Source organism: Anarrhichthys ocellatus, unplaced genomic scaffold (assembly GCF_004355925.1).
Source record: "Anarrhichthys ocellatus isolate YVR2014 unplaced genomic scaffold, GSC_Weel_1.0 scaffold120, whole genome shotgun sequence".
Lineage (NCBI taxonomy): Eukaryota > Metazoa > Chordata > Actinopteri > Perciformes > Anarhichadidae > Anarrhichthys > Anarrhichthys ocellatus.
In genome coordinates, this window is record NW_022280150.1 from 638,952 (window position 1) to 652,162 (window position 13,211).

General features: G+C 43.0%; 1 protein-coding gene across 2 annotated transcripts in view; it reads left to right on the forward strand.

Annotated features, from left to right (window-relative positions):
• Positions 1-11,845: 11,845 nt before the first annotated feature.
• stk35 (serine/threonine kinase 35) overlaps positions 11,846-13,211 on the forward strand; it is a 27,177-nt gene continuing 25,811 nt past the window's right edge. Inside the window, exon 1 of one of the 2 annotated variants that reach the window (XM_031876954.1) lies at positions 11,846-12,597. In XM_031876954.1, the coding sequence (XP_031732814.1) occupies positions 12,048-12,597 (550 nt within the window). In that variant the 5' untranslated portion in view covers positions 11,846-12,047. The remainder of the gene's footprint in view (positions 12,598-13,211) is intronic. The other variant, XM_031876953.1, reaches the window with a different exon arrangement.

The window sequence follows — 13,211 nt, forward strand, 5'->3', positions numbered from 1 at the left end:
AGAAACTGTTGTTGCTGTTGGACTATCATCCTCCACAGTGGAGGTCCACCACAGTGAGGGTTCCCTTAACATCCTCAGGAACAGGTCATCTTTGACCTCTTACTCTCTTAATTTTCCCCTTAAATTGCTCTTTTGAGGGAACATTCCAGCATAATTGGCTTGTTAGTATCAGTTACACATCAGCAGTTGTCAAAAGTTGTCCAAAAGTTTACCGAAAGTACAAAAATAAGACACAAGTTGTAATGAATATAAATTGTCATTTAAAGGAGTGGTTTAACATTTTGGGAAACATGATTGTTCATCTTTAATTCTAAGGCAGATGTTTAGATGGATCTCAATCTCATGTCTGTGTGTAAAGTACAGAGCTGGAGTCGGGACGTGGTTAGCCTAGCTTAGCATAAAAAATGGAAGAAAACAGCTTGCCTGGCTGCAGTCAAAAGGTCAAAGATACACCCACTAACACCACTAAAGCTCACTGATGTGTACACTAGGGTTTACTCCTGGGGAAACGTGTCTGCATGCACAACACTAGGCTGAATCTCTTCAAGCCATTCAAACCATCAATATAGCATGAACCACAGTGGGTTGTACAACCTCCTCTTCTCATCTTGTATGGTTTCTCTAGCACTTATCTTATTTACACACAACAGTGTGTAAATAAAATGACTATAGGATGTTGAGGATGGATGAATGGATGTCTTTCCTTTCACTGGTAAGAAAGAGTGGGCGCTCCATGTACTAAGGCTGTGGTCCAGGTTTGAATCCAACATGTCGCCTCCTTTCTCTGTCTCCCTCTTTCCTGTCTATCTTCAACTGTAATAATAAAGGCAAAAAAGCCAAGAAACAATCTTTTTTTTTTTAAACAGTGTGGCTTTAATGGCTTATCTGGAACTGTACTTGATCAGCAGCTTGAATGGGTTGAGGTAGGAGTCTATACGAAAATAAGTTGATGGGGTTGGTTTTACTTCTCCGGAGTGTGACTATGAGAGAGTCAAAAGTATGAATGGTGATGCCTTAAAAACAATTCGAGCCAGTTAGGCTGAGAGGGTGCAGCGGGCGGGCATTAAGGATGGCTCCGAGGCGTTTGAGAGGTTTTCTAGCGGTAGAGCTAGTTGAATGTTGTGGCTGAAAACGGTTGGACTGGTAAGGGATGAACATCTGATTCAGGGGCCAATAGTCAGAATTTCTGAGATGAGAAGCAGGACAGTGAGTCAGCGATGCTGTTGTGGTACCTGGGAAGTTGAGCACCACAACAAACTCGTTACTGGCAGTCAGCCAGTGAGAATGAACTATTCTTGAGTCTGCGCATGAACTGCATGATAGAAAAGATCCATTTTTATTTATGATGCTACAACTGCCATGTAACCGGAATGGATGAGTATGAACTTCCTAGACCATTTGTGCCCCCCAAAGATTGGCAGTTATGACGATGGCATACAGCTCATGGAATGTAGAGGAAGCGAGACTTTTAGTTGATAGATCTGAACTCTGAGGGCCAAGTGAAAGCAAACCCTCTCCCTCCCCAGTAGCCTTCCAAACCCATGGATTATGTGTATGGCATAATGCGCATCTGTCTTCTCGGGGATAGTTTGACAGAAGCGGAATGATGCGTTGTATTATCTCAGAGGGCAAAGAAAGAAATGGAGGACCTGAGGTTTTCTCTTCGGAAAGAGGAACACTGAGCTCTGACAAAGTTTTTGTGAGATTGCTTAGCCCGAGGCATGGAGATGAGGATGGAGGAGTGACGACGAGAAAATTGGTGAGAAAGTGAACAAACACTTTATGGGGATGGTTTTGTAGAGCAGTGGCTAGAACATTTAGCTTGACGGGTGTAACCAAGGTGCGTTGCTAGTCGGTCTACAGGTGTGGTTGGGAAATGGGGACATGGCATGGGCACCTCCACAGGGGAGCAGGTGTGCAGAAAGAGGCAGTTGGAAAGGGAGCAGCCAAGGTGGCAAAAGGAGGGGAAAAGAATCGACTAAAATACAGGAGGCTGAGAAGAGCCAACAAGCTTAGCCAGTGCGGCCCCTTGCTCTTGGGTTCTCATGTTGGCTGTCAGAGGCATGTTTGGAAGAGCAGCGATCTTGTTGTTTTGTACGGCTCAAGGAAGCGTAGAGAAAGGGATGAAAGGATGTTTGTGCACAGGGATATTGTAAAGCCTGCGAACGCAACTAGGAAAAGAACGACGAACTGACCTGCTCTGTGTTTGTTGTGGCTGTAGTGTTGATGGAAGCTGAGTAGTGATGGAACAGCCTGGCTTTAATGTCACTGCAGTTGGAGGTGAATGCCTTTCCCTTTTAGAACATGTTGAAGATGGGCCACGTTCTGTCTCTGGGTTTGAATGGTGCTTCCCAATATCTAGAGTGCACCGGATCTGACTTTGTGGACAGTAGCAGGGCCATGGCTGATCCCAGACCTGCCCAAGCAGCAGCAGGGATCCTCTCTTCCCAGAGGGAACCTCTCTTCCCATCCTAGGACAGTGCCTCATGTTTTGGCCATTAAGAGGGACTCTTATTACATTACATTACAGTCATTTAGCAGACGCTTTTATCCAAAGCGACTTACAATTCAGATTATATCACATTTCTACACCGTAGGCACAGCTACGAGAGCAATTTTGGGGTTAAGTGTCTTGCTCAAGGACACATCGACATACGACTAGCGGAGCCGGGGATCAAACCACTGATCTTCTGATTGAAGGACGGCCCTGCTCTCCACTTAGCCACACTCACCCCTCAACTGTGGTCTCCACGATTCAAAGCGCACAGGCGCCATCTACTTCCTGGGGGTTTGGGGCGTGTTGGCACATGTCCGGTGGCGTGAGAACAGGGCCCTCAATCTGCAAACATGTTGTGGAAAATACTGTGAGTTGCACAATTCCCATACTTCACATGTAGCTAACGTCATCTTGTGGCACTTGTACTACAACAAAACAGCTTGACTGGGACATTGACACACATACACAGCACTAAAGTAGGACAATAACACTTTTAAATCCATAATCCAGAACAGCAAAGCATTGAAACTAACATGATTATGCTGTTGAATGTATCAATTTAAAGCAGTCCTCAATTATTTAACTCAAACGTAGCTTCAACCTGTCATGTAATAAACTACTTCAGTAAGAACAAATAAATATTACTGGGACCACTACAGAACATTGCAGATACTGTCCAGCCATAAATCTGCAGTCTTCATTATTTAAAGGCAGAAGCTGGTCTCTACTGAGTATTTGAGTTCTTCCTCACAGACAGCAGGAGGCAGCAGTTGTTGACCAGTTATCCAAATCGAACAGCACAGCAGCTTCCTGCCTGGGAAAATATGTGTTTCTCAGCAGGAGCTGTTGGACTGTTTGGTTGGAGAGAAACCCGTGAAGTCTTGTGTTATCGGGTGCCACTTGATTCCACACCTCTGATTTCCTCCTGTGTGACGTAGTGTGGTGTCGGTCATGGAAGAGAGCAGAGGTACTGCAACAAGCCCAAAGGCGCATTTCGGACCCATAGCAGCAGAAAGATTTCCCCTTTTCACATTTGTATAATTTGTCAATTCAACAAAAAGAAGTGTTACTACTATACAACAACCAATATATCTGAGTTTAATAAGAGATCTTTGTCATTATACTGAAAACACATCTTATTGAACCAACCAAATTTAGAATTTCCGAGATTTCACAATCATAACCACACAAATAGCCTGTGAAGTTATTTGATTTTTATTTAGTGTTTTTTTATTAATCATATTGAACCTGACACGCTAGATGGTTTGTGACACAGAACCATCCATATTGTTCAAAAAGTACTTGGCTGGTGATTGGATGAACCATCTGCCAATCAAATTCATACCAAAGCCAGTCGGGAGAAGAGTGAAAACATCATTTCTATGCCACTGTTTGCTCTAAGTCAGTGAAGAAATACTCTCCAGTTCTGGTATAACTGATGCTTATGCAGCGTCTACGAGCACCTCTTCAGAAGCCAAACGAATAGTTGCCTCCCCGTGTCGTCCCACACACCTAAGTCAGGAGGTACTGGCAGCTACTGGCCAAAACAGCAGAAGCTACCTCAGGGACGCTGATTGGTCTGTGCTCCGGACCAGCGGTGGCACAAACGTATTACTTGAAGCCTGTCGAGATAGATTTTTCTCGTCTGATATGTGATCCGGCTATTATCGCGAGATCTCGTGACATCGCGTTAATCCAGCTGTCGTGCAAGATAAGGTTACCTTTGTGTTCAAGAAAGAGACCACCAGATCCCCCTCAGACTGTGGGGGTCTGTGTCATTTCTTGTCCAAAGTTTTTTACTTCATTTTGTAATTTCACTCTTTCCTGTATTATTTTTGTGTTGCATAAATATCAGATATTAGATATTCAGATCAGTTCACTTTGTGAGTTTCCCGCCTTTGTGATTGTCGGCCAGGCCCCTGGTTGGATCCACGTGTGTCTAATCCCCTACACCCCTCCAGTGTATCTAATCCCTGTAGGCCGCTGTCTCTGTGTCAAGGGTTCCAGCGAGTACCTCCAGTGTCCATCGCAAATAAACATTCAGAAATCAGCTTGAAACTTTGCTATTGGTTACATCACCCTAAACATGATGGTGACTTTGGTGGCAAAAACTAAGAATTTACTCACACCAAATGGAAATAAGTTTTAAAAAATAAGAGACAAAATCCACAAACACTGAGCTTTTCTATTTTTCCCCATTATGAACACATTTTTAACAGAACGAAGGCTCACAATGTTCCATCAACGTGTTTTATATCCTTGTGAGTCCCATGTCCACACATATTAACAGGAACATGCAGGAAAAATCCAAACGATTCTTGTACTATTACTGTACTCTTTGTGTAATATTTGGTGTGTTTCTGTCATCTTGTGTCTGGTGGGTAAGAATCCATCAGAAATGATCTCATCTCAGACTGACTTTCAGTTGGTGTCTGTGCTGCATTCAGAGACCTTTATCACCTCCAGAAAATAAACTCACTACAGAGGAAACTCAAGACAAAAGACACCAACAGCATCACCATATCTCCATCTGTGCAGTTCTACCTCAGCGGTATTGGCCTTCCCGTTGCCGTGGTAACACCGGGCATAGAGATGTGGTTGTGAGTGTTGTGAGTCAGAAGCTAAAGTAAATGTCCCTGAAACTTGTGAAAGATATTTATCCGGGAGCAGAACCGGCAAAATAATACAGCCAGAACTCTGCTCCAACACAAAACATCTGCAGGCAAGGGTCAGAGCCCCCCCCCCCCCCCCCCCCCCCCCCCCCCCACACACACACACTCACACACACATGTGCTTATCCACCTCCACTTGATGACGATGTCTCTATCTGAACACACACGCCTCTTCTTGTGCACAATCACGTCACTTCAATTCTCATGGCGCTTTCTTTCAGAAATGGATCGCAGGATTTTACATGAATGTTTAAAACCAATTCTGTATAAAAACATTGGCATTATACTGCTACTCCAACATTTTCAAATCTGATCATTTTCATAAATACTTCAGCGCGTTCTCCTGAGCTTCATCACCGGCAAGGGTAGAGCCCAGACATGTGGAAGAGGTCGTCCATATTACGCTCATTCTTCTTTTGATGCTTTTTCAGTATACTCATTTCACAACAGGAGAAAAATAATTCTGTAAATTGCACTTGACATGATGTTATTCCCGCTCAGCCACAAGAGGTCAGGGTTGCATGCTTTTCGAGTCCTCGTGGTCTCTGTTACTGTAAGTTTCTTACAGTGAGATGCCTTACATTATGTGTAATGGTCAAAAAGAGGATTACTGCAATTAAGAAGGTTTACTACATCTCTCCTTTTATTGGATTAGATTCTTAGACATCTTTCTGCATATGTCAGGGGAGTGAACAGCAAGAATAATGATGGCAGTGATTGATTTGCAATCACTTTCCATGGGTCTTCATTGCCTGTATTTACCACTTGTCGTTGTTGTAGCCTAGTAAATTCACCTTTTTATCTGTTTCCTCAAATGTTCCTCTTTTACCAGCAGCTTAAAAACTTAGCGACTTTGTACTTCTACTCCACTACTTTTCAGAGGAAAACATTTTTAACATTTACATCACAGCTATTTTACTTGACACACTAAGATTTTCTTTTGAGAAATAAAATCTTATAAAATAGGATGCACTACTATAGATTTAACAGCCCAGCAGTATATGAAATAGTTGAAATTAGCTCCACTTACAGCAGTTATATGCTACGTACCAGTGGTGGGCCGTCAGGGCCTGCAAGGCCTTCTCTGCTGGCCTAAACAGAATCACAAAGTTATAATTATTTTATAGTTTAATAATTGTTCTTAAATACACTACATGTATTATAATTCATAAAAATATTTTTCCCATTATCTTATTTTCTCATTGCACAGCTACTGTCTTCCTCAGTTGCTCTGCTTCCAGTGCAGCTTGTTTTAAGTAGAGCTTTTATCCAATCAGATTTCACCTCTGTGTCTGTAGGTAAGAACAGAGGCCCGAGGCCTGCAGACTCGCACGTGAATCCCTTTGCAGTTTAAGTGAATAGGGAAGATATTGTTGATTGTTCAACCAATCAGATCTTTAGTTTGACATGTTGGGCGTATTCTTTGACGTGCCAGAGCCTGCTAGCTGGCCTATAATGACGTCAGCATTACATGCCGCTCAGTGTCCAGGTGCAGCTCTGCAGTGAGGTGCAGCGTGTGCTGTGATTGGTCAGTGGGCGAGCACGTGACTATCGTGAAACGATCACATGATGCAGCTCAGCCAATCAAATATGGGCATTCTGACAAGTTTCCTGACTCGAGTGAGATGTACACACACCGTGACACAGGGGGCTGAGATGAGGAAATAGATAGCAGAGCAGTACATTGTTTATGTTAATTGTGAAAGTAATATCATAAGATAGACTTTAAAAGAGAAGAATGGGTCGTGGCTTGTTGTTCAGGGGTGATGGTGGATCCCGCAGCCAGACCAGTTGAGAGCCACTGTTCTACATGAGTGCAGAAAACAGTATACTTTCCACAAGTTAAGCTTCTGCATTTTCCAAATGCACTAGTATTAGTCAAATGTAATTTTCGGTTTGTAAGCGCCGTACCGAACTGTTTAATATGAATACTTAAATAGTTACAGCCTTAGAAACGAGTAATAGCTGTGGCGCCATCATGAGGTTATAAGGTGGTATTTCAGCTGCAGGACAGCAGTGAAGGCCCAGGTATAAAATGCACAGCCCGCCACTGCTACGTACACATTAATGTATCCGAAATAATAATCTAATAATATTGAGTAATATTGAGTTGAGCATTGAGTGGTTTTACTTTTTACACTTTAAAGTGTAACTTCACCCCCAGGTCAGAGCCTAAGTCCACCCGCCGCATCATTTTGAAAAACGCTATAAAGAGGGCAAAACGCAGCGTCGACAAATATGACAGCTACAATAGCTATATGGCATGAGCCACTGAATTTGATAAATTTACAGTTTAACAGACCACAAATGGGACAAGAATCACACCCTGCAGTCTCTCTGCTGGGAGTCTTTGATGGGAGAAGAGCCCGCCCAGTGTCATGGCGGGTTGTGAAATAGTCACAAAATGCAATGTTTTCGTATACATGGACAGGATTTCTTTACTGTGTTGCTCAGAGTGAAAACACTGCCAATGAAAAGATATTTAGAATCCATATTTGTGGTGGACACAAGACTTACACGCATCCACTTGACGATGCAATGGTCAGTAATTCAATATTGAGAAAGACCAGTTTAGAATGTAGGAGGGGAAAGATACGGGTCCAACAAACTCTCAAACAAACTTTTAACAGCGAGAGCGGTGTTAGACAAGTGTTGTGGTTTTGTTGCCTAAACTTTTGTGGCGGTTTATCTAAACCTAAGTGGTTTTGTTGCAAAAACCTAACTATACGTAGTTAATTTAAGCCCAACCATGATCTTTTTCCGAAACCCAACTTTAGTTTTGTAACGTAATGTCACCCCGAAAAAGAAGTTGTTCGGAGAAACAAGAAAAAAAACTCAACTCAAACTCAGCCAGCTTAAACCCTCAAGCCTCCGTCTCCGGAATGGCCGTCCACTCTCCTCCCGGCTGTAGTCCCCTGGTAGAGGGGAGCTGGACACCAGCCCTCTGTTCCTCTCATTTCTCTAACCGGTGTGACGTTACCATGAACAGGGAGGAATTAGCAGGCTAACGTTAGCTACTTGCTTTTGTGCTGTGACTGCAATGCTACACATTGGCTACAGACAAAGCAAAAACGATAGATGCTATGAGTAGAGGTGAGCAGGGGGTCTGATCAAGAGATTTACATTTTTTTTTGCAGTGGAGCCAGTTTTATTGAAGTTAATGGGGCGAGAAAGGTAACTCCCACAACCCAATCATATCTGTGATGTTTCCCTTTGACTGAAAAATGCTTCCAGACAATTACAAAATAACACATTATGTGATGTTGTTATTATCTAAATGTTTGTCTTTGTTTTTGGGCTCTTTCCAGCAACTTTACTCAAGATGGCTAAATCATGATACACGTCCCAACTTAACGCCAACCAGACTGCAATTATAACCAGATGAACGTATTAATGACTCAATGATAATAACTGGTCAGACTCAATGATATGGCCTGTCAGAGGTAGGCAAATAAAGGACTTAACTTTATGCTACAATGCCTGCAGTTTGCCTCTGATTTACATTCATACTTGTCATCCAGCCTATGTTACTAGCTTGCAGGCACATCATGACAGCGATTAAGCTGAAGAGGCTCACCAGCACTGCAGCTCCCTGTCTGTTTCCTTTGCACCTTCTGACTAACAATAACAGTTTTATCTCCCAATGAATGTAGGACGTCTCGCCAGAGATACTGCTAGCTAACGTTAGCCAAACCAAAGTGCAAATGCTAATTTAGCTCATTGACAAAAAAATGAACAAGTACCATGAAGGTCCAGATTCATAGAGGCATAACGTTATTAAAGGTTTGAACCTATTCACCTGTGTTTCCCCTTAAAGTGAGTAATAAGTAAACTGCAAGTTTTCTGTGTGAAACCTCAAAACTAACATGTGGTTGCATATTGTTATTTTTGTGCCAAATAAAGGATTGAAGCTCATACGTTTTAGGACAGTCACATGTGACACTTGACGAATAAAGTGAGTATGCATTGCCCTGCAAAGTGCAGAGTCTATGAAGCTGTGCCCTCAGTCAGATTCCTGCTGATTGCAGTGCAGTGGCCTAAGCCTCAGTAAATTCCCCTTTTGATTAGAGCCACAAATAAAGCTTTTTTGGCCACTGAGCTGTGACAATAGACAGTCTGCTCTCTAAGTCCAGCCAGCCTGGTATGCAGGGCAGCGACTGCCACAATGGGATGGCATAACACAAAGGCAGGACTTGTTTTTATCTGACAGTGCTAGGTTTTTAGCCCTGCTAGCAAAGCAAAGGGCCCTCGGGGCTTGTTTGGGTGTAAGGAACAGCATGGACTCCAGGGGCCGCTAACAATTCAGAATTTGATCACGTTAGCTTCTCAAATCAGCAAATCCCTGCTAGTCTTTTTTGTAGTTTGCTTTTTTATTTGTGTACATACAGATGAAAACGGATGTGATTTATACATCGAACCTTCCAAACTAATAAATACAACAATGAAATAATTAAATGTGAAGAAGTTATTAAAAGACGATGGGAGTGAAAGTGTCAGGAACATATTTTTATGGATTAACCCACATGTCGTCACTGAGTCACAAGCGTACTTATTTTAGCCAAATCATAGTTTTTTATAACCATAACCAAGTAGTTCTGTTGCCTAAACCTAACCACTACCCTTAAACAATGTTATTAACCATGTGTTACATTGTTAATCGCGACTGCTTCACAACATTAACCACACGCCAACCTTCTGCGTCAAGATGCTTTGCAATGGCATCGGGGGGGGGCTTCTGCGTAATATGTAAATTAGGGATGGGATCACATTGACGAATCAGTTGATCTCCATTTAAAAAACTGAGAAGATGCTTTTTTGTCTCATTCAATGTGGATTCATAACATTCTATCTAGATCGTATATTATTTGTTGATTCTTTGAATTTCTTTATAAACATGCACAAATTCATTTTTATATGGTCTATATTCTTTTAAATGTACTGATGTCATGATGGGGTCTCATCGTCGAAAATCCAAATTTTTCTGCAATTTGACTTTTGTGCGCTACGTCAAATAAGTGAATGTTGTTACTCTTTAAGCCCCTCTTTCATTAAAGTCTTTGATAGCAATATGTTTTGTACCATGGACAGCATGGATAGCAATTCACATGAGTTTTTTTTTGCTGGTTTGAAACTCCATAGTATCGACGACCCCAATCATCAGGATATAAGATGTCCAACCCTGTAAAACTGGAGCGGACGTTACATTAGACGAGGTTAAAAAGATCATTAGGGAATTACAGAGTCAGGAAGTCTCTGCGAGGACAGCCTTCCACCTGATTTGATGTCATTATTCCATAACCATCACATTTTGCAATCAACATTTACTTCATAATGATGGGTTAAAGTTACTGTGAGTAACTTAAACTGGTTATGAAATTGTCTAAATTTAATACTGATGCCTCTATACAACCTACATAAGTAAACGAGACCATCAGCGAGAAGATTGACTATTTCTACACAGTTATTCTTAATACTTGACATTGCGACGGAGCCAGATCTGGCTGCTGCCTTCAACCTGCTGGCTGTGCTCCGGCGGGAGGAGGAGGGCTCCTGGCTCGACAGTAGCAGATCCTCTTCCTGCCAGGAGCCTCGCTGCCCTGACGAGTCCAAAGACAAGCTGGTGGTCGGTAGGGTCTTTCACGTGGTCCAAGAGGGCCTGTGCATCGACTTACACCTGTAAGTCATTGCAGCCAGGTGAAAAGTTATACCACTGAAGGTCAGCAAAAAAAAAAGACTTTCAGGGGATGATAAGTTGCTCTTTAATAAACATGTCTAAGTTGGTCAACATGGGGGCTTTAATAGAGGCACAGAATAGACTTTTGGCCCCTGGACTTGCAGGTTTGGTGTGCCTCTTCGATACATGTGGGATCTCAAATTAGGGAAGGACTTATTACTATTTTATAAATGCAAACATAATTTGTCATAGATTGAATGACCATTTAAGATCATCTGTTTTTGTCAATATGCTTATGGTACACATGCATTTGTATGTCCATACTATTGTAGGCTATGTCAACAAATATACAATATATACAGTGAAGACGATTCCAAGGTGTTAAATGGATAACTTTTAAATACATGTATGCACGAATCAACAACTGCATATACAGTAGCTATATATTCCAAATGATACAATGAAATAAAAATGTAACCAAGTAAAAATTAAAGTACAGTTTACAATCAGTATAACTACAGACTAGACAAATACAGAATAATTATATATTAAATAAAAACTATTACAACATTTTGGAAAACTTAATCTGTGTTGTTAGACTCTGCTGAGATGGCACTCTTAATGGCTGTAGTGTTTGTAAAACCTCGGCTGCCTTTGTTCACTGTTAGTCGTACTTGATGCAGTATGAAGGAGGGGTCTGCAGCACACTTTTCCCATGTGCGGGTCTCTGCACAAGTTGTACACTTGAACCCGCCCCTCTCTGATTTTTAGTCAATTCACTCTGTACAATTTACTCTGATAAGCATTTCAAACCAGAACCCTGCCGTGATAACGGACCCGTATCACGACTAGCGTCCTATTTCAAAATAAAAACAAAAGTAGCGTGTTCCAAGCACGGCGCTCGCGCTTTCTCCACCCCTTTTCACCAAAACGGGATCTCCGCGAGCCGTTTCGTCACCACGCCAATCACCGCGTGGCTGCAGAGAACACCACGCCCTCTGTTCTCCGTGTGTGCTGTGGGAGCTGGGACATTTTGTCTATGAAGGTGAAGTAGTCCCTACGTTTCGTTATCAACAGCGACAGAGCGCCACGCTGCTGATAGGCTGGCGTTTAACCTCTCCGAACGTCAACCAGACAGACGTAAGGACGTCAAACTTGATTAGTTTAGCGTTTAAGTAATGAGAGATAAACACGTCCTCCCTTCATGCTTACTTTCAACAAAGAAGAAGTTATGGATATTTGCGACGGGAAGAAGAGGAGACAGGTAAGCGGCGGCGTGCGGGGCTGCAGGCGGAGCGTGTCCGTGAAGATGAAGCGGGAAGTGGGCAAAGTCCTTCGCTCCCTGACGGTAGAGGATAACAATTGTACGGAGCCCATGGAGGAGGAGGAGGAGGAGGACGACTGCTTCTCCATTAGTTTCCTCCGGAACGACCGGCTGGAGCCCGCCGTGTCGGTGTCTCCGCGCTACAGCCTGATGCGCGAGGTCGGCCGGGGGAGCTACGGAGTGGTTTACGAGGCCGTAGCCCGGAAAACGGGGGCCAGGGTGGCGGTGAAGAGGCTCCAGTGCGACGCCCCGGAAAACGTAGAGCTGGCGCTGGCCGAGTTCTGGGCTCTGACGAGTCTGGAGAACCGACACCAGAATGTGGTCCAGCTGGAGGAGTGCGTCCTGCAGAAGAAGGGCCTGGCGCAGAAGATGAGCCACGGAAACAAGCGGTCCAAGCAATACCTGCGCCTGGTGGAGACCTCCCTCAAAGGTATGCAGGCTACACGAATAGCAATACTGCAAATGGTGAAATAACACATGCATCATTTTGAGAGTGCCCCCTACTCCAAATGCATGTCTATTAAATTACACTTAATACGTAGTGAACAATCTGGCAGTGGTTTTGCCAGCTTAAACTCTAAATCCGTGTTTGAGCCCTTGTATTAAAGGATGTGCTGTCTCATGCTTTCACTAATGCAGCTACAAAATGCTTCAGCGTATGTAAACACGCGCTATAGGGTCTGTGATTGATGGCAGTTAGTGGAACCAAAACTGTTCTGCTTTAAAGATGAATACAAATACTGCTACATCTGTACTTAAGGCTCATTCACTGAAAAATGATTTTGTGAATTAAAAGTAACATTGAGCCCTTTTGCAGGCCCTCTGTCTGTCAGTGACGCTGCTATACGTTACTTATAGTAGGCACAGAGTACACTGTGTGTCCCTCAGCTCACAAGAGAACACGGTGTACTAGTTGGCAGCATGCTAACCCAGGGCTGGTTGACTTCAATTCCCGACACTAAACAATGACGGAACAGTGTAATGTTGGATGCTATCATGAAATGCTGCAGATTTATTTATTGTGTATATATATATATATATATA